This window comes from Melospiza melodia, chromosome 10, assembly GCF_035770615.1.
Source record: "Melospiza melodia melodia isolate bMelMel2 chromosome 10, bMelMel2.pri, whole genome shotgun sequence".
NCBI lineage: Eukaryota > Metazoa > Chordata > Aves > Passeriformes > Passerellidae > Melospiza > Melospiza melodia.
Genome location: NC_086203.1, coordinates 16,930,765 through 16,953,018, shown reverse-complemented (window position 1 = coordinate 16,953,018; position 22,254 = coordinate 16,930,765). Strand labels below are relative to the sequence as shown.

General features: G+C 52.8%; 1 protein-coding gene and 1 long non-coding RNA gene across 5 annotated transcripts; one reads left to right on the top strand and one right to left on the bottom strand.

The window, feature by feature from the left end:
• The first annotated feature begins 3,448 nt into the window (after positions 1-3,448).
• Positions 3,449-11,655, top strand: LOC134422486 (uncharacterized). 2 transcript variants are annotated; one of them, XR_010028819.1, is made up of 3 exons: positions 3,449-5,099; positions 5,727-5,968; positions 8,378-11,655. It is a non-coding gene; the product is annotated as an uncharacterized LOC134422486 (long non-coding RNA). The 2 variants fall into 2 exon arrangements; XR_010028818.1 differs by having other exon boundaries at positions 3,449-5,968.
• Positions 7,722-22,038, bottom strand: GLYCTK (glycerate kinase). Of its 3 annotated transcripts, none has more exons than XM_063164591.1 (5): positions 21,960-22,038; positions 13,166-13,562; positions 12,648-12,799; positions 10,657-10,832; positions 7,722-10,046 (listed from the first exon to the last, which is right to left on the bottom strand). In XM_063164591.1, the coding sequence occupies exons 2-5, from the start codon at positions 13,453-13,455 to the stop codon at positions 9,141-9,143; spliced, it is 1,524 nt and encodes a 507-aa protein (XP_063020661.1). In that variant the 5' UTR covers positions 13,456-13,562; positions 21,960-22,038; the 3' UTR covers positions 7,722-9,140. The 3 variants fall into 3 exon arrangements, with proteins under 3 accessions (XP_063020661.1, XP_063020659.1, XP_063020660.1); XM_063164589.1 differs by lacking the exon at positions 21,960-22,038 and adding an exon at positions 15,554-16,066; XM_063164590.1 differs by lacking the exon at positions 21,960-22,038 and adding an exon at positions 15,582-16,066.
• Between the last annotated feature and the right edge of the window lie 216 nt (positions 22,039-22,254).

Here is a 22,254-nt window from a genome sequence, read left to right as displayed (position 1 = left end):
TGCTTGTTTTTGGCATCACACTGAGCTCAGGGGTGGTGGGACTGTGGCTGGGTTGTGCATCCAGCAGCTGCTGGTGGGTGGCTCTTAGGTTTGCACGCAGAGTGCTGGAGGTGATGTGTGGGGAGCCCCTTTGCCTCCTCGAGCATCTGTCAGCCTTGGACACAAGTTGTTGGTCACTGAGTGTTCCTGGGCAAGAGGGAGGCTCATCCCCTCCCTGCCCTGCAGCATTTGAAAATTAACAGCTCTCATGAATATAACAGAGTGTCCCCAGCACCCCTGGCATGGGCCCTTGGCCTGCACCCCATGGCTCCTCTTGGTTTGCCTGCTGGGTGCCCCAAAAGCTTTTGGAGCCCCTAAAAGGGGATTAGACACAGATATCCAGCACAAAGACTTATTTGCACACCTTGTGTTTCCAAGCCAGCAGGTACCTGTTGGCACAGCTGGTGATGGGTGCCCTGCCCTTGGGCTGCTGGGATGAAGTGACTCAGCCTTGGCCGTGCAGAAAGCCCCTGGCAGGGGAGGTGGCCCTGTGCAAGTGGTGGCATGTCCTGGTGATGGTGGCAGAAACCACAGCATGTCCTGCTGTGTACCTTCACATCCTGCATGCTGTGCATCCTCCCTGTGCCGTCATCCCAGAGCAGTTCCTGTCCCACAGTGGTATGTCTCCCCCTCTGCTGCTGCTTCTTTGGGTCCCCACGTCCCTGGCTGTGCCACCAAGCCCCTCGTGCAGGCTGCCCAGTGCCGGGACTGGGATGTGGCAGCAGGAGCTGTGCCAGGCACTGTTACTGCCTTGTTTGCTTCTGTGCCAAGTCATTAATATCAAAAAGCTAATTAGGATTCCACAGCCCTTCCCACCCAGGCCTTTCCTTTGGAGGCTGGAGGATCCTTGTCTGCAGGATTTTGCTGCAGCCCTGCGTTCAAAGGAGTCAGTTCTGCTCTGTCCCATCCCGGTGCTTTGTGTCCCTCCCTCTGTTCCTGGCTAATCCATGTGGCTAAAGCCCCTCCAAGCCTGGCAAATGGGAACTGATATTTGCCAATAATCCCTGTGCTCTCCTGGGCAGGCCTCTCATATTACAGGTTTATTAAAAAAAACAGAACCCAGGCAGCAATAACTGTGGCCCCAGGGAGAGCCCGAGCACAGATTGTTCCTGGTCAAACCCCACCTAAGAGGAGAGTGCAGGCCCAGCCCCATCTCCTGGAGCATCTCTGGGCAGAGCCCAGCCCCTCTTGCAAGCACAGGCGGAGTGAGCCACAATCCTCTTTCTCCCTGGGGAACAAGCAGGATTCCCATGAGTCACAGACTAAATCCAATTTCTCCCCCAAAGGCTGTGGGATAAACTCTGCTATTGCTCACCAGGGCTCCCTAATCCAGTGCCAGCACCCCCTGGCCTTGGCATCTTCCCCACTGAGGGCTGGGCATCTTGCAGGGACAGGACAGAGCCAGCTCCACCTGCCTGGCACCTGCCAGGACAAACAGACTCTACTACTGATTTTTTGCAAAGCTTTTGAGGAACCTTGCCCAGAATCAGGGATGCCGTTTGCTGTTTCTTCCAGAACAGGGTGGTGATGTTGCTCCATCCTTTCCCAAAGTCTTGCCTCCTTGAGATGGGTTTTTCCCATGGGAAATTCAAACCACTAAATATGTGTAGCTGGGGGTGGGTTTTTTGTTTTTTCTCTGCAAAAAATATCAATTTCCCTGCAAGGAGTCTCACTTCAGCTCGAAACATTTCATTGCATGGACTGGGGGTTTCCTTCTGGTTTTAAGTCAACATTTCCCCTCAAAATGTCACTCAGGGAAAGCTGTTTTTTTTTTACAGCAAAAGTCTGTGATGACATTTTAAGTGGAGAAGAAAATTGCTGCTTCGTTTCAAAATGTCAACTTTGAGTGGGGTGGGCTTAGAGTTTTGTTGTTTTTTTCTTTTTTTTCATTCCGGTGTTTCCCAGGGGAAAAGCAAAACGGTTTCATTAGACTAACTCTTGCCCCCCCGCCATCGTCTCCAAAATAAATCTGTTTGGCTTTTTTTTTTTTTTAACCTGTTTGCATTTTTGTAGCAGGGAAACTTTTGCCAAGAGAAGTTGTGCTCCGGTGGGATGCTGCCTTGGGAAGGGACAACCCTGCTGCATCCAAACTGAGCCCTCTGTGGCAAATTCTCTGCCACCAAACTCCAGTGAGGACCTGTGGGAGAGACTCCACTGCTGCCGGCTGGCTTTGGTTCCTGTGGGAAGGATTAACAGCACATCCAGGTTTTGAAGCTCTCCTCTCCCTGCTTTCCCTCTGCCTTGTGCTCCTGCTTTTATTTCATACAGCTCTCCTCGAAAATCGCTTGTTCTAGATTAGGCTAGAGACTGGAGTTATCTTCCTTTTATTTATTAGGGTAATTATACCTAATGATTCACATGCTCGGGGAGAGTAATTGCTCCCAAATACAGCGCTGGCAGTGTTCGTAGCCAGCCGGGGTGCGGTGATTCACAAACGCATCTTTTCCTACAATTCATCAGCTGATGATCCCGTAATTGCCGACTCGCTCTGGGGCGGTGAAGGAGCGATGGGGACCCGGCGCTGCCCTCAGGTGTTGGGTCCCTGGGAGTGTCCCCTCCCTGCCACCCCCATGCCCGGCACCATTCCGTTCCTGTCTGCGTTTTGTTGGGGATTTCGTTGGGCCAGGCCCCTCAAACTGTGGGATTTGTGCTTCTGAAAGAGTCACGGTGCCTAATGTGGCAAATTCCGTGGCACAGCCTGGCCGAGGGAAAGCCAGGGCTGTCCCCCTCTGCGTCCTCTCCATCCTCCCAAAAAGTGGCACAGATGTGGTTTGACGCTCACCTCTTCACAGCTCTTGGTGACAGCCTTGGAATTCTGATGTGGAAAGCCAAACCCTCCAGGTTTTACACTGAAAAAAGCTTCTGTGGGGATGGATCCCCCTTCCTTGGGGCCTGTCAGCCCTCTGCCTGCGCTGCCCAGGGAGGGGACATGTGGAGAGCCTTGCCTCAGGACTCTGCCCATCCAGTGTGGGCAGACACATCCCACGAGGGATGATGTGCAGAGCCCACCCTCCTGCACAGCCCCAGCCCCTGGAGAAACCTGGGCACTGGGGGTGGAGGAAGGCTTCTGGCAGTGTTTTGAAGAGTGTGGATGTTCCCAGTGCTACCCTGTGGCATGGAAAGGCAGCCTGAGGCTTGGAATTCCTCCTGCTGGCTTAAGGAGAGCCCAGGGTGATGGTTCTGGGGTGGCTCAGCCCCTCTGGAGCTGCTTAAGACAACACCATAGCGCTGAGCTGGAGGCTGCTGGCTGGCTGTGCTGTCTTGGGCCAGCAAAAAGAGTTTTTTAGTGCGGTGTGGCAACCAGAGAGTGTATTGGTACTTTGCTGGGGGGGTTTTGTTGTTTGGTTTTTTTTTTTTTTTTTTTTTTTTGGTGGGAGGTTGGTGTGGAGTTTTTATTTGTCTGTCTTGGTTTTGTTTGTTAGTTTGGTTTTTTTTTTGTTTGTTTGTTTGTTTTTAGCTAGAAGACCTTTCCCTTCTCAGTCTGGGCTGCACTGCATGAGCCTGCACCCAGCACCCATTCTCGCCTGCCCCAGGCACTGCTCCAGCTCTCCCATCCTGTGGATGCCAGAATTGCTGCTGGGATGTGAGCAGAAAGGCAGGGGGAGAGGAGGTGGCACAAACAGCCCTTTCTGCTGGCCACCCTTGGCTACATCCCCAGCACTGCTTGGGTGGGCTCCCTGCCCTGGCTGTGCCAGTGCTGCTCTCTGAGTGTTCACTGAGGAACAGCTCCCTGCTTTCCCTCCACCCACATCCACCTCCTTAGAGGAGGATCCATGTTAGTGCCTGGTCCCCTGTCAAGAGCTCCTGCAGGCAGCCAGGAGCTGCTCCTAATGGGCTGCCAGGGGATTTGGGATCTGACAGCTGGGTGCTGACAGCTCCCTGCAACTGCTCGCTCCAGCTGCTGGGCTCCTCTCCCTGGTAAGATGGAGAAGGATGCTCTGACTGCCACAGGGAGGAGGCTGGCTCTTTTTTCTCCCCTCACCAGGTGTTTGTGATGGTGCTGGAGGGTTGTGGTGCCCACTGCCTTGGTGGGGCTGGAGGGTTGTGGTGCCCACTGCCTTGGTGGGGCTGGTAAAGCCTTGGGGGACAATGGTGGTACAATGGTGGTACAAGCAGAGGGATACGAGGCTGGAGGAGCTCCTGCAGGGTGGTGCTCCCACATGGGCACTGTGAGAGGGAAGGAGGTCTGGGTGCTGCACAGAGCAAGTCTTATCGCAGCCCCTAGCAGGGAGTTGGGATGGGAGGCCCTTGTTAGCTAGGAGAGCTGGGAGCAAGTGCTGGCACCTCCTGGGGCTCCCTCTGCAGCAGCTCTGGGGCCTCCCAAGCCTTCTCCTGGCTGACACATCGCCTCTCTCTTCTGCTTGACGCAGGGCTCCTGTGTGTCCCCACAGACCCCATGCAGGGGCTGGGGGGATCCTGGGGCTCCCTGGGGTCCGGCTCCATCCCAGCAGGGCCGCGGCAGCCCGGGCAGAGGGACTGTCCCATCATCCTCCAGCACGGAGCATCTCCCAGCCTGCTGTCTTGTATGGCTTTTTATTCCTATGTGATTATACATCCCACTTCATATAGGGATTGAAGCCGTGCACTACGCCGGGCTCCTGCGGCAGAGAGCAGCCCCTGTGCCACGGGAGCCGGCCTCAGAGGAGCCACCAGAGCTGTCCCCGGGGGCTGGAGGGGGACTGCTGGCCTCAGCCTGAGCTCATCCTGCATCCCAGGCTCCCCAGCCCTCCTGGGATGCAGATGAGGGGTGCCAGGCTGCTTTGGGGTGAGGCCGGCACGAGCCCACTCCTTGCATTGCACCCCCCTGCAAGGGTGGCACACAAACACCCTTCTGCACCACACCTGTGTGGAGACCCTCAGTGACTGCACTGCGGGGCTGATCCCTGGGGAATCTGCTGCTCTGCTTTCGTCCCCAAATATCCTGGGATATGCAGGCACTGCCAGCAGCACAGGGGAGGAGGAAGAGGAAAAAGATGCTGAGGAATGGCCACGACAGCAAGGGCTGCCCCAGGCACGATGCTCTTCAAGGTTTCTCAAGAGGCCTCAGCCACTCTTGCAAGGTTTGTGTTATATCTGTCACATTAGCGAAAATGGTGAAAATTGTGGCTTGTGGAGGAGATGAAAGGCAGCCCCTTCCAATGCCTCCATAAAGGAAGGGCCCCATTAACACCTAGTGAATTATTGGCCATTAATCAGGCTCTGTGCAAAATAAAACCATCCACATTTATCATTATTGGATCCTTAATGAAGTGATAATGGGAATGCTGGGGAGCTGTGATATTAATGTCTTCTAAGAGGCAAGAGCAGAGCCAAGGGCGGCAGCCAAGATTTTTAATTTACTGCCAGAAGCTCGTGCTGTTAATAACGCTGTTACTTCCCCCGGCCGTTAGCCCTGTTTGGCTACGAGCTGCCCACCTGGGAGAGCAAATCAGCCCTGAACATACCCAGACTTTGCTCACCTGCTCCCCACACAGCATCTGAGCACATTTCCCCCACCCACTGTCCCCTGCCCATGTGTAGGGATATGGCCGGGGAGCTGCTGGCTATCTTCACCCACCTGCCTCCTTCCTGAAGGCCAGCTGGTGTAGAAAGTTTTGCTTTCTGATAAAAAGTGAAGGGACTGTGAGCATCAAGCCCCTGTGTCTCTTACTGTCCTCACTCTCTCTCTCTGTGACTTTTCTCCTTAGGCACAAGCACCAGAGCCAGGGTGGCACACAGCTGGTCCCAGCACAGCCCACACACCGGGGCTGCTCCACACTCTGGTGTCTTCATTTGCACAGCTTTACTCTCATGAGGCCAATATCCCATCCAGGACAGCAAGGACAAGCTGCAAAGCCTGCTCAGCTGTGGTGACTCACTTGAGTTCCAATGGGAAAGTCATTGCTCCTGCCAAGCCCTGCCAGCCCAGAGGCAAATCATTACCAGGCAGGTAAGCGATGCTCTCTCTCCTGTCTTAAGATTTGTGTTATCTCACAAATCCTGTTAAACCTGGCCAGTGGGGCCCAAAGGTATGTTGGCTCATGCATGGGGCCTTTTGACCTTTTGTGAAGGCACTGCAGGTCAGAGGGAGCTGGCCTTGGGCTGGAGTGATAGCAGACAATTCCCTGCTGAGCACTGTCCAGAGGATTAAGATGCTGCTTTGTCTGGGAGGGCTGAGCACACTCCAGTGCTCCTTTTGTCCCTTGGCAGAAGTTGCACAGGGTCCACCAAAGCAACCCCTTGGAAATGGAGCTTTGAGTTATCCAGGCAGAAGCATCAGAGAAGTATTTCTGTAGCCTGGGTGTTCTTGCTGAACCTCCCCCTGGCCTGTTATCTCCTCATTAGGAAAGAAAGGACAAGAACAAAAATCCATATATGGCAGCCAAGCAAAGGTAGATGGGAAATGCACTTCAAACAGCTCCATCCTTTCAACAAAGCTTTTATTAGACTTCTCTCCTCCCCAACACACACTCTTTAATCGTTATGAAAAGCCACCATTCAGGAAGCAAGGACACTGCTGGGGCTACCTGGAGCAGGCATTTCCCAGGAGAAGCCAGCCAGCACGAGCCCAAGGTCCTCTGGAATTGACTGGGAGGCAGCACAAGCAGCAGCTCCAAGTCCAGGGTGGTGCTCAGCAGTGTGGCAGAGCTGTGGGCAGGGGGTTGTGGTGGCCCTGTGGCAGTGGTGGCAGTGTGCCCAGGCTGAAACACTGGTCTGCTGCTGAAGTGACCCTTCTGCCAGGCACCCCAGCCTGAAAGGGAGTCACTCTGCATTCTGCTGGAGCAGAATGGCCCAGGGAGGGCTCAGCATGCTGTGGGGCCAGCAGAATGGCCCAGGGAGCACCCAGCAGTGTGGAGCCAGCAGAATGGCCCAGGGAGCACCCAGCAGTGTGGAGCCAGCAGAATGGCCCAGGGAGCACCCAGCAGTGTGGGGCCAGCAGAATGGCCCAGGGAGCACCCAGCAGAATGGCCCAGGGAGCACCCAGCAGTGTGGAGCCAGCAGAATGGCCCAGGGAGCACCCAGCAGTGTGGAGCCAGCAGAATGGCCCAGGGAGCACCCAGCAGAATGGCCCAGGGAGCACCCAGCACACTCTGGAGCCAGCAGAGTGGCCCAGGGAGCACCCAGCAGTGTGGAGCCAGCCTCACCCAGCTGTCCTGGCTGCAGCCCACACTCGTGGCTGTGTGGTTGCCCATGTTAGTGCCCCGTGGAGCTGCCCTGCTGGGCACGGTGCAGGCGACCTGCCAGCGACCTCTGGAGAAAAATACAGGGCACAAAGCAGCTTCTCCTGCACAACCACCCCTGACACTACAGGGGCACAGCGAGCTCTGCAACGCTTGGCAGATTTTCCCCAGCAGATCTGGGAGCTGTTTGCCACTGTGAGCAAGTTCAGGCATGTTACAAAAGACCTTCAGACTCTGAGGACAAATGAGATGCATGGATGAGTTTAAACCACCGGGCAAGAGTGGGGTTTTGAAATTCCCAGGGTTGTGCCTTATTCTGAGCCTGGGCTGTAGCCCAGAATGTCCAGCTGCCAGCCTGGCATCGACAGCAGGCCCCACGATGGTCCTGCTGATATCCCTACTTGTTAGGTACTGGCTTCAAAACCAAAATAGGAGGTTTTGCATCCTCCACAAAACCCCACCCTCTGATCCACCTTGAAGTGGGGTGCAGAACAAGTGACTGTTCAGTGAGACACCACAGGCTGTTGGCACAAGGGTGTATTTATGTCACGCGATGAGATCAGGCACACGGAGTAGGTCGGTCTGTCTGGAAAGAGTCTGAGTCAAGCGTGTCCTATTACATTAGAGCTGGATTTTCAAAGGAGCTCAGCTCCCACTTAGGCTCTGTAACAAACAGACGGATATTCAAAAGGAGTTGGACGTGCTGGGTCATACTGGCTGCTGAGCTAAAGCCCTTTGAATACCCAGCCAAACCGTCAGTGTGCCTGTTGCTGCAGGCAAAGCCCTCCTGAAATCCTGCCCCACTGTGAGCTCCCTGTCCTGGGAAACCGAGCTCATCTCTGCTCTCCCACATACCACACTGCAGTAGGTGACAAAAACGTGATAACCACAGTGTCCTCGTGCATGTGGGGGGAGCAGCTCCCTGTCAGAGCACAGCTCTGGCAGATCTGCCCTTTGATCAGCTCAGCAGTATGGGTCAGGAGAGCTGAGCACGAAGGTTTCCTTGTCTTTTGTTCTGTGGAATTAGCAGAGTTAATCAGAATGACAGCAACTTCTGCCTCAGTGCAGAGGAAAGGTCAGTGGCTCGGGCTGGATGCATGACAGTTTTCTACAGTTGGAAAACAACACCATGAAAGCCCATAGCATACATGCTGCTGGCATACAGGCTCTCCCAACAGGGACCAGCAGGGAAGATGTTGCTGTGGAGGGAAAGAGGCTGGAGGAGGACTCCACACAGCTGGCTTGTCACTGAGCTTCATTCATCCCCATCCTTACACTGTACAGGGAAGGTATGTTGTCCTCTTTGTCACTGTGCACTGCTTGTGCCACCCAGCCAGTATCAAGAACTTCTCTCTGCCAGCGTGCTTCTTAGCCACACTCCTGGCTGTGCATCCTGCTGGGCCTGGGGTCTCTGTCATCTCAGTACCCTGCTGTGGGAAGAGCTGCAGGGCACTGTGCTGGCTTGTGGAGCAGGTGCTGGGTGTCCCCTTCCCAGCACATCCCCCCAGCAGCTCCATGCTTCATGTGAGCAGGCCTTGCTGTAATTTGCTCCAGTGGACCCCTAAAACCCCACTGCTGAGCTGCTCTTAGCTGGGGGCACTGCAAGTGCAACAGTGCAGCAAGGGCTCTCCATGGTAGCTCTGCAAATGGCCTCAACTTCCCTACATCTCTTAAATTAACTGGAGCAGTCACATGCCTTAAATCCAGTTTCTTTCTCTGTAATGTGACCCCTTACCTTCCTCTGATCCCACCAATTAGAAGTGCTTGTTTTTGCTGTGGACATTCACTCATGTGTCTACATAGTGGATTCTTTCTGTCAAAGACACTGGCAGCCTCAACAGTGAGCCCTAATTTAAGTAGTTTGCATTTGTCCACAGCATTGGTGCTCTCATTTACTCCTGCTCCTAATTAAGTGCATCTGGGTGTCTGCAGAGGGAGCTCTCATGATCTCTCCGTGGCTCTAATTAAAATGGCCTGGATGTCCATGACATTGGTGCCTGTCAAGCCTGTCACCAGGAGGTGATGCCCACCTTGGAACTGGCTGAAGAATGTGTAGGAGTCATTGTTCCTGAGAAAGGCCTCCACATCCAGGCCCTCCTGAAGTGCCTCAGCCACCAGCCCTGGGCTGCAGAAGGCTCCTGCTGCCTCCGTTGGCCCATCCTGCCCGTCTGTTCCCCCACTGAGGAAGAGGATCTCACACCTCCCTTGGGGGCTGCTGGCTCCTGTGGCCTGGGCCTTGTGCAGCCCCAGCCCCACACGCAGGGCCAGCTCCTGGTTTCTCCCTCCCTTGCCTGTTCCTTGGAGCTGGACCGTGGTTTCTCCACCAGCCAGGATGCAGATTGGTCTGTCAGGCCCCAATCCTCTCAGGGCCTGTAGGAACTCCTCCAGGTGCAAGCCTGGGATCTGCAGCTCTGCTGCCAGTTGCAGGAGATTGCCCCTCAGCTCGTCCCCCAGGGGCCCTTCTGCGAGGCTGCTGAAGCCCAGGCAGAGCAGCTGGATCAGCTGGCAGTACAGGGTGGCAACACTGCCCACTTCCCCCTGCACTGCTGCGCTCAGCACCAGGGCTGCATAGCCCAGGCCCTCAGCCTGGTGCCTGGCCTCCTCCAGAGCCAGCCTGTTGGAGCCAAGGATGATGTTGGAAACGTGGGAGTAGTTTTCTGGAGCGGTGGGCTTGGTGGGAGAGCTGGAGAGGACCATTTCCACTGACTTGGGCAGGCTGTGCAGCAGGTTGTATTTGGTGAGTATCTGGAGGCAGTCTTGGACACTGTGGGAGCTGGGAGCAGTGGGCCCACTCGCTATGATGTCCAGGGGGTCACCTATCACATCAGACAGGATGAGACTCACCACCTGTGGAAAGAAATGCCCACAGATTATTGCAGGAGGCAAAGACAGGTGACCACAAAAGAGCCCTGGCATAAGCATTGCTCTGAGTGCCATCCCCACATCAAAGCAGATGGAAACAGGGTAGGGCTTAACCCATTTTCAATTTATGGACCTGTGAGTGTCACCTTGCCCTTCTCAAACCCACAGATTTACAGTCCCCTTTGAAGCTGGAGACTATCATGCTGGAAGATGTAACCTGTGACACTGCAGTTGTCAGGCCCAACCTAGTGTGGCTTCAGCAATGGGACATGCTGAGAACAGCCCCCAGGGGAGCCAAGGTCAGGGCCAGCCTTGAAAGTACTGTGCTGAAGCACCAACACTTGGAAGTGCCTGCTGGCTGTGGGCTGGGGTCTGCATGATGGGATGGCTGATGTTTCCCAAGTCTGAATTCCCACTCTCCCAGCTCTGTCTCCCTGAGAGTTTCTGTCCAAAGTGAAATCTCAGCCACAGAGCCCCAAAACAGTGTGCAAAGCTGTTCACTCAGTATGGACAAAAACCTGGCAAGCTGATTTAAACCTGTGTTTTGAGGGTAGATGGGAGATGTCTGGGCAGACAGGGGCTTTCCCTTGGTTACCTGAGCAGGATGTGCCAGCTGGGCCAGCCCTCCACCCTTCAGCACGGACAGAGTCTTCCGGACAATGTTCAGCTCCTGTATGGCAGCTCCTCGGGAAGCCAACAGCTTTGTGAGCTTCTCCTTCTCCTCCAGGAGGATGGGAGGGATGGGAGCAGGCAGGAGGGCAGATCCACCCCCTAGGATGCAGAAGAGATGGCAAGGACATCAGGATAGCAGGAGAAGGAGGACAAAGGAGAGCAAGGCTTTAGCCTTTTCTCTTCCCTCACCAGTGTCTGGAGGGAAGGCAGAGGTGACTGGGGACCTAAGCTAACATCTCTGGGGAATTCAGTCATCTTCAGTGGTGGGTTTGAATCACTGCTGTGCTGCACTCTCTGCACTCAGCTACACTTCACCCAGGCAGTGTGAGCCTGGCTGCATGGGGGCACCACAAGCCTGCAGTGTGGTGGGGGTGACAGAAGAGGGACAGCACCCACCCTCACCTCTGCACTGGGCTGCAGCTGGCTCCTCACACTGATACTGAGGGGTCACCTGGGTGTGTGAGCAGGGAGCCATGGCCTCCATGGATCACACAGCAGCCAGTGCTGGCCACATGGGGACACTGCCTGATGTGGTGGCTCCATTTATTCAGGACAGTGTGTAAAAACATTGGCTAGGGATGCAGCAAGATTGGAAACTGCTGAACTGCACTCATCCAGGCCTGGGAGGAGAGAAAAGGGGGGACAGTATTGCAAAGGACAAAGCACACACTGAGTCCAGGGTGATAGCTTCACTGCTGGGAATTCTGTCTGACACAAGCAGGCATTGGAAATGTGGAAAAGAAGGAAAGGTTCTAATGGAAAAGTGGAATGGATTGAAAATACAGAGGAGAAAAGAGCAAGGCCTGTGCACAGAGTGAACGTGCACAGAAGTACAGCTGAATGCTACTGTCAAAATGCAAAGCCTGCTCAGAGGTTTGAGACAAATCAGCATCAATAAAACATGATGAGCAAGAAAAACAAATGCAAATGCCTGTGTTTCAGTCAATAGCCAGGGATCTAGCTGAGAGGCAGGAGCAGTTGGGGACCGGCTGCTGTGTGGGAGTGCACATGCACAGGGAGTCACAGCCACGGGGAGATCCTGCACAGGCTCCCTGAAGGGCTGAGGAGTCTCTTGGAGATCCCTGGAGCCAGAAGACAGGAGGAAGCCCAGGGGAATCCCCAGAAAGCACAGCTAGCTTCCAGTCACTTGGGTGTTTGCCTAATGGCACTGCTCTCTCTGTACTGGATCAGGCTGCAGCATCCACAGGGGAATAAACACTGAGCAGAGGAGAACAAGGCCTTTCTGCAGAGCTGCTCCAAGCCCCTGCATGCTTCTGCCACTGAGCTCAGGATGAGGTGATGTCACTGCATCCCTCTGATGCATCTTCTTGCACAGCCCTGGATCTGGGGACAGCCTGGGGGCCACCAGCCAGGCCCTGGGGGTGTGCAGGGCTGCCCCTGCAAGGCATGCAGCTTACTGTGTGCTACCTGGAAGCCTCATTTCCACTAGCTGGGAAGGAGCCAAGCCCTGGGAAAGGTCAGTCCCAGAGCTCAGCTTTCAGACTCACGCTCCTGCACAAAGGCTGAACATGCAAATCTACCAAGTGCTTGCTTCTCCAAGTCTGCGTCCCCAAAGGTAAGGAGGGGGCAGGAAGAAAGTGTCTCCTTGCCAAGAGGTGGGAACAGCTGCCAGGCTGTGCCCAGAGGTGCCACTTCACTGTGGTGGCACAGCTGCAGGACCCAGCCTCTGCAGCTCAGCCTCTTTCCAGTGCTGGGAGGCAGCAGCAGGAAGCCCTGTGCTCTCCCCTGCTGCATGCCTGGAGGAAGGATGGCAGAAGGGAGAGGAAAAATCAGAGGTGCAAGTGTCTGTGCTGAAGGGGCTGGCACAGCACAGCACTCCCTTGCTGCAGGGTCAGGGGTGGGCAGGCAGCTGGGGGCCTCAGCAGATCCCACTCCCTGGGATCCCCACACTACCTGAGATGAGCACAAGGAGCAGGTCATCTGCAGTCAGCCCCTCAGCCAGCTCCTGGATGGCAACTGCTCCCTTCAGAGCCTCTGCATCTGGGAGGTTGTTCTTGGCACCTTCGATGACCTGGATTCTGCTGTGTGGCTTCAGCAGCATCTCCCTGGTGAGGTAAGAGAGGCAATTACAGCATGGATCTGTGCACCCACACAGGCAGCCAGGCTGTCACCTGCAGGTGCCTGGGGTTCCACTGGCATACAGGGAGTGACCAGGACACAAGGCCTTTGCTGAGTGTCTCTTCCCCACAGCCAGAGGCAGCACACCCAGCACAAGAGGTGAGCTGCATTACTGGTGTCACTGGGATGTGATGGTGCTTGAAGATGAGAACAGTGGGGTGGATGGGGTGGGCAGCAAAGCAAGGGCAGCTCAGAAAGACTTAAGGTGTTCATAGCAATATCCCACAGAGAAAAATCTGGCAGCTTATACTCCTCCTCCCTGCTCCCCAAAACTGCCCAGAAACAGTCCTTACTGCATTCCTGCTCGCTGCAGGCTCTCCTGGATCCCCAGCGGCACATTGATAATGCCCCGAGTGAGGTGCTCTCCCAGGATCTCTTCTGCTGCTGCAGCCATCCCCAGCACAGCTTTTCCAAAACCCACCAGGTACAGGTGGTCCCTCTTCAGTGGAAAGGCCTGGCCCTTGACCAGCAGCTGAGGGCTCCCCTCTCCCTGGAGCTTCAGAGCCCTCCTCAGCATGGGAGCGGGGCGGACGGTGCCCAGGGCGCCGCGGAACAGGGACAGCGCGTGCTCGCGGAGGGACATGGGGCACAGGCTGCCAGGGCTGAGCCCCTCTGCCTTGTGGGGTGGCTTCTGCACTCCTGCCACCACTGGCAAGGCACCAAGGGCTGAAACAGCCAGCAGCCTCCGACCTGCAAGGGAAAGTGAACACTTTTGCTAGTAGAAGAGACAGGGCTGTCACTGAAAGAACAGAGAGGTCAAAACATGAACTGTGGAACTCTAGCTCCTGTTTCCCCTAGATTAAGGTGTCATACAAGCAGCATTTTCTAACTTTTCCCCAGGCAGGAGGAAGGGAAGGACAGTGTCACATTCAAACTATCTGTCAGCTTGTGATTCCCCTGCAATCTCATCACCTCCTGCAGGGAAGGTGAGCTCTGCCAGCCAGCTCCTCCATCACTGTAGATTTGCCACTGGCAAGCCATCATTTCTATTTGCTTAGCGTTTGACACCTTTCCAAACTGTGGAAGCTGCTCTCTGTCCTGGAGAGAGCAGGGCATCTGGGTGGAACAGCTTTTCACTACATTAACTCCCTTCCCCATGCCAGCCAAATGCTGATGTCACCCTCTGGCTGTGCATTGCCCCATGTGTCCCTGCAGCATCAGACACGGACTGAGGAGAAACAGCAGCCTTGCTGGCTGCCTCGTCCCTTGCTGCTGGTGGCCACAGAGAGACCAGTAATGAGGTTTCGTCACCAAACAACAAATTAACACAAGGCTTAATTTACCTTTCTCTTTTACTCCTCATTATCCATTAAAATCACTTTTAGAGCCCAAATAAGACTTCATATCCAGGCAAAGTGTCTGTGAAAGCTGTGTCTGTGAAAGCTCATTTGAGCTGCTCTCCACTGAGCATTAGCATTATCTGCAACAGATCTGTGCATGGACCAAAAAATCTCAGCTGCTCAAGGGCAGATACTTGTCTTGACAGAGGAAAGGTGGCCCCTGCCGGCACACACACATCTATTCCCTCCCAGCATTTCTCCTTCCTTCTGTTAACTGGCAGCAAGTTCACTGCTGGTTTCTGAGGATCAAAGATCCTTGTGATCTGCATCTCTCCTGCTCATGGTATTTAAGGCAGGGTGCCAGGAGGCTGAAGCAGCCAGGGCAACACACTTGATCACAGACCCATTGAAATTCCCTGAGAGAGAGTTAATCCTCTCTAAAGTAAATGGATGTGTTTTGTGCAAGGGCTTCTTTTAGGAGAGCTCAGGAGTCCAGAGGTCTCTTTGTCCTGACACTCCCTAGCATTGCAAGGTGTTAATCATTAAGCTGGACAAGCTTTTCAACTGCTCCTCTGGGTCTAAATCTGCCTTATTTTGCTGCAGGGACCCAAAAGATCTACAGAGAAAACCTCTACACACCTTCTCAGGCATTGAAACTTGGGAACACTCTGAAATATTGGGACAAGGGACTTGTAGGTAAAGCTATAAAAAGAATCAAAAGTTTGTCAGAGAAAGAACCCCAAGAATCACTGACGTGGGGAAAGACCCTTAAGAACAAGGATAGTAGTAAACGATTCATTGCTTAGGGAACAGATTTTAAAGCCAAAAGCCAAGGCAGATTAACTTCCTATGTGTACTCCCTTTAGGTGCTGTCAGGACTGGCTTTTCAACCACGAGGAGACAGGAGAACAAAAGACAGGGTGCCCTGACCACTTTGTTACCAGACTTAAACTTCATGGCAGCTGATGCTGCCAGCAGTTGAAACCACTGACCCCACTTCAGTGAGGGCCAGAGTAACTGAGGGCCGCAGTGAGGTCAGCCCTGCACCTCTCAGGAACTGAGATAAGCATCTGCTCCCAGCAGGGCTCTGATTCACCTGGCCCCGGGCACTGTGCAATCAGAGGAAGGTGCTACAAAGCAGAGGTGCATCACACATCACACCCCAGGTCACCTCGTCTGAGCTGCAATACAGGGTTTGCAGGAAAGGCTGGAGAAGAAAAGCTTAAAGGGAGGCAGGGGAGTTGAAGAAAATAAAGCCCCAAAGTTTTTAACAGGCTTTGTCTCTGCCTTGATGTCTCTGCGCGCCGCTGACCCTGAAGCCCGGGGAAATAGAGCACCAGCAGACCTGCAGGGGAAGTTGAGCACCAGCAGACCTGCAGGGGAAGTTGAGCACCAGCAGACCTGCAGGGGAAGTTGAGCACCAGCAGACCTGCAGCCGTGGCTCTGTCACACGTGCCCTCCTGGCAGCTCCAGCTCCAGACACCACACAGCAGGCAGGAGTTCTTTAAAGGCAGTCCTCTCCTACTGGAGGTGGAAAAACTAAATGCCAGCTTAATTCATCTGGCACTTGTGTACATACTGCTAATGCTTACTCTGGAAAGCATTTCAGTACAATAGCAGGCATGTAATCTGTTTTCTGCACTCTGAACTCAGATTATATTTTAACCATCGAGGCCTGATCCAGAGCCAGTGGGAGCCAGCAAGCACCTTTCTATTGCACCTCAGGATTTTGGGGTTCACTGCCTGGCACTGATCTCAGAGCACAGGTGTAAAGGCAGAGTAAATACAGTGTAAAACCCCCTAGTGCTCTGAGGTTATCCAACTTTATGCCAGTGCAACAGAGAGCTGAATTTGGCACAGATCCATTTGCTTTGGATGTCTCAGTGTGTGACTCTGCTCCTTGTCAGCTCTGATTAGACACACAGGCTCACTGGAGACTCCCCTTGGAATGGGGGTGCTGCTAATGATACCACAAATCCCTTTTTATGTAATTTATTTATACAGTCTCAGGCACTGGGTACTAAATGTCATCAGGGAACAGCTATAAATCAGTGCTATGGAATCCACTGTAGATATTAACAAAAAATAAAACTCCTACTCATTTTACTAAGGCTTTAAAAACAAGATCAAGAGAACTGAATATCACCCCAAAACACAGGCAGTAGTGGAAAGAAAAATAACCCAAATGGCAGCTCTCATGCTCCCTCCCCAGATGGTGGGTTTAGAAGTGGTGTAATTGCCTGTTAACTGCTACATATTGCACGAGGGGAAATTACACCCTCACATCCCTGCCTTTTCCTCTTCCCACTGCTGGCTGTGAGGAATCTGGGCTGGGAGAAGGGGCTGATGATGTGACTCATATTACTTCATGCACTAATCTTAGTTCCCCAGTTTCTCAGGAAAATCACTTAAGGATGAATGAGCCCTCTTCTGTATGGATATAAGGTGACAAGCTATAGGCACAAGTGAGGTTCAGGTTTCACACCTTCCCTTTGTCCCTGGTTGGGATAATGTGGAGCTGGGATATAGTCTTTTGAAAAGTTTTCTGTAAGTTTGCACTAAGCTTAGGATGAAAATGATGCTAAGAATTGCCTGTTCCAAAGAGAGCTGGAGGATTCTAAGGGGTTTAGATTAATCCCCTTTAAATGAAAACTTCCTCAGCTTTCATTCATGAATAATCTACGCACTTATAATAATCTACACACACCATTATAAGCCCTTTCTTCAGAGGGCTCCTCCTAAGCCTGTAGAAATTTCCACTGTTAGCTCTCACACCAAAATGCAGCAAAACCCCAGCTTCTCATTTTCACCTTCTCTGGGAAAGAGGCAGGGGAAGGAGCTGGACTGTGATAAAATACAGGCAAAATGCTCGTTTGCATTACCTTTCATTAACTTTTTAATTAAAGCAATTCTGCAGGCAAGGAGCCAAAGTCAGAGGGAGACAGAAAGAATCCAGCAGTAGGGGCAGAAATGTGGTAAAGCTGCCAAGTAAATTGGATGGTGGCAAGAGACCAAAAGCATGGACATAGCAGGGCAGAGTCTGAGCCATAAACTTGGAGGCACACTGGGGAAGAAAACAGTGAACAAATGAGCTGGCCATGCCCATGCAGTGAGAAAAATGAGCCAGCGCCTCACTCCATGGCAGGTACTTGAAAGCTAGAAAAATACTCCTTTACTCCCTTCTAGGGGCAAGTCTGCCATCACTGGGCAGAGCTGAGCTGTTCCAGCTGCTGTGGTTGGAGGTTTGTTCAAGGATTTGCATCTTGGGCTTGTGGTTTTTTTGAACTTGGGGCAATTGAGCTTATTGCAGGCCAACCCAACCACACAGACATCCTGAGCATTTCAGGTGCTGTGAGATCAGAGGATGCTGTGCCAGAATACATGATTTAACTGAGAACAGGGACCTAAGTTACTTTAGTTTCAATGCTGTCAGGATACCTCTGGATTTCCTCCAGGACTGGTGGCTGGCACACCTTCTACAGGGTCAGCTTCAAAATCCCCGAGGGGCTGGGAAAATATTTGAGATAGCACTGGATCAAACCCCAGTTGTTGGAGGATAATTTTGAGCTCAAGCTCTAAGAGACAGATTACAGCAGTAAACTCCCAGACACAGCAAGTTTTAGCAGTGTCTCTTGTTCCTCGTTTTTCTTGCTGCGTGACTTTTTCCTGGCCTCTCAGCATGTAAATTACTGACAGGCTCACCAAGGCTCCCTGCTGCAATTCCTCCTGCATCACCAGGGGAATTTACCTATGAAGTACAACAAAGTGGAGATTTTACTGCCTTAAACTCCCCTGTTCCCACTTACTGACACATCTCCTCTATCATTTGATATATCAACTTTAATTCGCCTGGTGAGCCCTGCTCAAACCCAAGCTTGCTGCTCCACATGGTCCCAAAAGCATTACAAGAAAATTTTCCAGGAGATGCACTAAACCCAGGAGGGAAACAACGCACTGAAGGCTTGTTCCAAGTCACTATTCTGGGAGGATTAGATGGGGGATTTTTCAAGACTAATCTCTTTAAATGAAAATTTCAGAATTTGATTAATTTTTTAATCTGCACATGGATTTGCATAAAATTACTGCACGGCCTCATTCACATCTGGCAAAAGAGAAGATGTCTGCAGCAAGGATGGGCAGCTATGAAGGGTCCAGTGCACAAGTGGGTGTGCAGGGACAGGGTGAGGGGCCCTTTGCCCCCTCTCACTGCATCCATAAGTGGGAAAAAGTATCAGGGTGGTCAGCAGCAGTATGATGAGACCAGAGGGTTTGCCAGGCAGGCAAGGGAGAAAGTAGGATGGAGCCTGGATACCTTTGTTTTAAGAATATGCTGAGCTCTGGGAAAGCCAGGAGTCCTAGTTTCCAGTACATGGCTCTCTATATGTTGCTCGGAAAAGAAATATGTTGCTCTCATGACTGATTTACTCACCAGGAAAGTGTCAGCAGGGTCTCTCTGCCTTTGATGGGGAATGTGGCTTAAGGCCAAACACAGGGAAGATAAGTGTTCTATTCAGCATTTTATATATATAGATCAGTATCATTAGAAAAAAAAAATTAACTGGATTTGACATATGCATCTTACTAGCTTTTCTAGGTCACACTCCCTTCACTCCCTATATACCTTTTGGAAATGATTTTCCCATGCTCTGGGGATTGCAAGGAAGAAAAATTTTTCACTAAAAATTCTTCTGTAGCTCAACACAGAACACTACTACCCCGAAGCCAAGCCCATGCCAAGTTTACTTCCTTTCATGCTGTAATTTCTCAAGCTCCCTATTCTGAGTCAAGTTGCCATCAAAGATGAGAGTCATTTAAAATCCAGGGAAGGATCACAGTATTCTAGAGAAGATGAAAAGCTGCGAGCCTTGAGGACTGGAATAGTAGAAAGGGGTTGAAATTCAGTGCTGCGAAATACAAGGTCATGGTCTTTGGGATTAATAGCAGAAAATTATGAGCTCCTCAGCTGGAAATAACATAAGAGGAGAAAGAGCCAGGAATCTTAATCAGTCACAGGATGACAATTACAGCTGCCCTCTGGGCTGAGACAAGAGGCTGTGGGGAAGGTGGAAAGCAGCAGATGTGAACTGCCTGGACTTTGCTGAGGTTTTTGACACCATTCAGTGAGCACGCTGGAGGGTGGGCTGGGCAATCCCAGCTGGACACCAGCCTGACCAGGGGCTCAGAGGGCAGAAAGCATGGTTCAGGCTCCAGCTGACAGCTGGTCATCAACAGGGGCTCTGCTGGTGCTTGTGCTGCCCCACAGCTTCATTAGGGACCCAGAGAGCAGCACAGAGTTTGGGGAACTGCTGAAGGAGGCACCTTCCAGAGGAACTGGGATAAACTCAAGGTCGGGGCCCACAGAAGCCTCAGGGCCCTCAGCAGGGAGAAGTGTGAATTTTTGCTGCTGAGCAAGCACAAGTGCCTGTATTGTGCAGGTTCCATGGTATCTAATACAGAAATGCATAGGCAGAATAACTGCATTTGATCGATATTACTCAAGCAGCAATTAAACGTTTTTTCCATTAACTAATTTTGCAGGGGCATTATCCATAATTCCTACTTAATATGACATTTTTCTAGGAGATCCAATTATCCTGCCAGCTAAATTCCAGCTTGGTATAAACTGACAAACTAAGTTCCAACGATTAGGAAGAAAGGCAGAAGAATAAAAAGGAAGTGACAAAATATCAAATCAACAACCCACGGTGTTATACAACTCTAAAACTTAGCTAAGTATTGTAGGTGTTTTGAAGTAAATTGTCTTATGATGTTATTGGTGAGTCACCTCCGGGCCTGCAGGAGATAATCCAGGCTCTGATCCTGCAATTTAGAGTGTGCAGGAGGCACGACATTCCCAGCTTTTCTAAACCCTCTTATCACAGGAAAATAAATCAGTTGTGGGTATTGAACTGGCCTAACAAAGGGGCAGCTGACCCCAGACCCTCGGGAGGAATGAGGGCGTGTTCTGGTATCCCTGGACTCCCCTGTGAAAGTCTTGACTTTGTTTCAAAGTAAAAAAGGTAAATCGTTCTGAGAGCCAAACCCACAGCAGTGTGAGAGGATGAGATCTTCAAACATGTAAGTGGGAGCTCCAGCAAGCAAACAGCGAGGACAAGGACTCTGAGAAAAGAAACAATTCACTAATCAGACAAAAATAAATGCACACAAAATAATTGAGCCCATTTGAAGGACGTGCAGAGCTTTAACAGTCCTTGGACTTGCTGAGGTTTGACCACAGGAGGGCAACAGGATCCAAAAGCAAAATCAAACTCTATTCTGGACACCTTGAGAGGAAATGCAATTAACGTTCAGGAAGGCATCTACAGTTCATTTTTTTCTTTTGATTGTGTTTCTGCGGGATCAAAGTGACAAGATCTGCTGGTTTCTAAATTTAAAATAGCAGCAAACTTCGTGGGGTGAAATTTTCACAGCTACTCATAGTCCAAGAGCAGCTTTTAAAGGTAAGAAATACACTAAAACATGCACACTGAGCCTGTCATCAGGATTTGATAGAAAAAAGCAGTTCCAAGGTGTGTGTACTGGAGCAGCATCCTCAAAAGCCACGGTGTGTTTCTCAAAGGCTTAAGTGTGTGCTGCCCACCTTTACCTGAGAGCCCACGTGGTGTAGGAGCACGGTGCTACAGCTGTGGTGTTGCTGTAATATTGCCAACAAGTTTTTAGAGGAATAAAGATTACTGGGAAATAAAAATGTGCTGACTGCTGGGCTGAAAGTGGGAGGGGAAGGGTGAGAAAGTGTTCACAGTGTGTTTCAAAGGAGAGGGAGCTGACTGACACTCCCTGGCCACCTGGGCTGCCCTGAGGCTGTTCCTGCCGGGCTCTGCCGAGATGCCGGCACAGCACAAAAAATCCCCTGTGTTGGAAAAGAACCCCGAGACACCGAGTCCAACCTATGGCCCGGCACCACCGTGCCACCCTGACCCCATATGGCCACAGCCAGCCTTTCCTGGAACACCTCCATGGACAGTGACCCCACATCTCCCCGTGCAGCCCATTCCAGCGTCTAAGCACCCTTCCTGTGAAGAAATTCTTCCTGATGTCCAACCTAAACCTCTCCTGGCACAGATTGAGGCGGTGTCCTCTCATCCTGTCATTGGTTAGCTGGCCAAGCCCCACCGGGCTACAACCTCCTTTGGGGAAGTTGTAGAGAATATAAGGTCACCCCTGAGCCTCCTTTTCTCCAGGGTAAGCACCCACAGCTCTTCAGCTGCTCCTCACATGATAGTGCTCCACACCCTTCCCCAGCTCTGCTGCCCTTCTCTGGACATGCTCCAGTATTTCAATGTCCTTCCTGAACGGAGGGGCCCAGAACTGGACACTGCACTCAAAGAGTGCCCTCGCCAGTGCCCAGGACAGGGAGACAATCACTGCCCCGCTCCTGCTGGCCACACTATGGCTGGTACAGGCCAGGTGCCACTGACCCTTTAGACCATCCGGGCACGCCTGGGCTCACGTTCAGCCGGCTGCCGACCGGTGCGTTTCTCTCTAGTTTCCACTGGAAACCCCGTAAGACGCCTTAAATCAACATCACACGGGGACACCCCGCACAGGGCGCGGCCGTCCCGCGCTCCCCGGGCCCCTCACGGCCCGCAGCCCGCCCTGCCCCGACCGGAAGTCACGGTCTCCCCCCGGCGCGAGGCCATTGCCCGTTCTACGGGATGACGTCATGCCCTCAACCCGGCCCCCTACGCCTCAATCGGCACGGGCGGGTGGGTAAATAACGGATAACGAACCCCGGCCCCGCCACAGCCGCTCGACCATGACCATGCCCTGCGCCGCCCCTTCGCACCTCGGGCCCCGGGAGCGGCGGGGACGGTGGCAGATGCTGGCAATCGCGGCGGGCCGGGAGCGCGCGGGCCTCTCTGCTCTTCCTGCCACACTCAATATGGCCGCCAGCCACCCCGCCCTCCCCCGTCCCAGCAGCCCCCGCGCCCGCCCCCTCAGCACCCCCCGTTCCCAGCGTGTCCCGCGCGGCCCCGCCGGAGCCGCAAGATGGCGGACACAATGAGGGGGAGCCGCCTCTCCGCGGCCTGACCGCGCCGAGCCCGCCGCCCTCCGCCGGCCCCGCGGCCCCTGAGCGCCCC

What these genes read in the sequence shown, in the direction of transcription:
- GLYCTK (XM_063164591.1), bottom strand. Translation starts at nt 13,455, where the DNA reads ATGTCCCTCCGCGAGCACGCGCTGTCCCTGTTCCGCGGCGCCCTGGGC. An exon ending in CTGCAGCGAGCAGGAATGCA is followed by an intron (nt 12,800 to 13,165) that starts GTAAGGACTGTT and finishes TTACCTCACCAG; the next exon opens with GGAGATGCTGCTGAAGCCAC. An exon ending in AGCTGGCACATCCTGCTCAG is followed by an intron (nt 10,047 to 10,656) that starts GTAACCAAGGGA and finishes TTCTTTCCACAG; the next exon opens with GTGGTGAGTCTCATCCTGTC.